Source organism: Mauremys reevesii, linkage group 1 (genome assembly GCF_016161935.1).
Source record: "Mauremys reevesii isolate NIE-2019 linkage group 1, ASM1616193v1, whole genome shotgun sequence".
Lineage (NCBI taxonomy): Eukaryota > Metazoa > Chordata > Testudines > Geoemydidae > Mauremys > Mauremys reevesii.
In genome coordinates, this window is record NC_052623.1 from 2,418,639 (window position 1) to 2,420,420 (window position 1,782).

At 48.5% G+C, this 1,782-nt stretch overlaps 1 protein-coding gene across 1 annotated transcript; it reads left to right on the forward strand.

The window, feature by feature from the left end:
• Positions 1 to 966, forward strand: LOC120374390 (olfactory receptor 52E4-like). The gene has a single exon (XM_039493942.1). The coding sequence runs from the start codon at positions 7 to 9 to the stop codon at positions 964 to 966; it is 960 nt and encodes a 319-aa protein (XP_039349876.1). The 5' UTR covers positions 1 to 6.
• The last annotated feature ends 816 nt before the right edge of the window (positions 967 to 1,782 follow it).

Sequence of the window (1,782 nt, forward strand, 5' to 3'; positions counted from 1 at the left end):
TACTCCATGTCAGATTCCAACACAACCGACTTCACCAACCCCTCCACCTTCATCCTGCTGGGCATTCCTGGCCTGGAGGCAGCCCACGTCTGGATCTCCATCCCCTTCTGCACCATATACATCATAGCCATGTTGGGGAACTTCACCATCCTGTTAATAGTAAAGATGGAGTCGAGCCTCCATGTGCCCATGTACTATTTCCTCTGCATGCTGGCCGTCGCTGACCTGGTCCTGTCTACATCCACCCTACCCAAGATGCTGAGCATCTTCTGGTTCAATTCCAGAGAGATTGATTTCAGTGCCTGCCTCACCCAAATGTATTTAATTCACTGTGTCTCAGTGATGGAGTCTGGGATCTTCGTGGCCATGGCTTTGGATCGCTATGTGGCCATCTGTGATCCCCTGAGACATTCCACCATCCTGACAAGCCCTGTGGTTGCCAAGATGGGCCTGGCCATAGTGCTGCGCGGCGGCATGCTTGTACTGCCCTATCCCTTCCTAGTGAGGCGGTGGCCATATTGCAGAACCAACATCATCCCCCACACATACTGTGAGCACATGGCCATAGCAAATCTGGCCTGTGCTGACATCCGTGTCAGTAGTTACTACGGCCTCTTTCTGGCCTTCTTTCTGTCCAGTCTGGATGTATTTTTTATTGCCTTGTCCTATACCCAGATCCTCAGGGCCATCTTTAGCATCCCCACAAAGGACACCCGGCTCAAGACTTTTGGGACCTGTGGCTCCCACCTCTGTGTCATCTTAGGCTCTTACATCCCAGCTCTTTTCTCCTTCCTCACGCACCGATTTGGACACAATGTGCCCCTGCATTTCCACATTCTCAAGGCCAACATGTACCTTCTGGTGCCCCCCATGCTGAACCCCATCATCTACGGGGTGAGAACCAAACAGATCCGGGACAGGCTGCTCCGGCTCTTTATCATAAAGGGACCTAAAGTTTTCTCCTGATGCTCTGGCTCTCACACCGAGCTACATGGAGAGCTGGCTGGTAATGTGGTGCTGGGCCCCCTTCCCTGAATCACTGACTGAGCAGTCAAAGAGACATTAGATCCTTTGCTGACCTTACTGTGCTGATTCAGCATGACAAACCTGGGAATTGGTCTATGTACCTACCCATTGGGTTTCCATCTTTCTGATTGTTGGTAACTAGATCTCAGGAGCCCTGCATCTAATTCCTATGTGAAAGAAATAAAATGTAATAATTATTAGACCCACACAGTTATAATACTAACATTTTCTTACATCTTATTGCAAGTCACTTAAGAGCCACTGATTAATTTTAAAGTGTTTATGTATGTTCTTACATTGTTACTAACTCTACAGAGAAAGAGAACCCTCAGGACTCCTGGGTTCTATCTCAGCTCTGGAAGGGGGGTGGGGTCTAGTGGGTTACAGCAGGGGGCAGATACAGCTGCAGTCCATAAGAGAACATCAGAATGGCCATACTGGGTAATACCTTTGGTCCATCTAGCCCAGTATCCTGTCTTCCATCAGTGGCCAGTACCAGGTGCTTCAGAGGGAATGAACAGAACAGGCAATCATCAAGTGATTCATCCCCTGTCACCCACTCTGCGCTTCTGGAAAACAGAGGCTAGGGAAACACAGAACATGTTGTTGGATCCCTGCACATCATGGCTAATAAACATTGATGGACCTATCCTCCAGAGAACCATAGAAATATAGAGGATTATAGTTGAAAGAGAACTCAGGTCATCTATTCCAACCCCCTGTTAAAATCAGGACCAACACCAACTAAATCATCCC

Coding starts and splice junctions, on each gene's coding strand:
- LOC120374390 (XM_039493942.1), top strand. CDS start 7: ATGTCAGATTCCAACACAACCGACTTCACCAACCCCTCCACCTTCATC.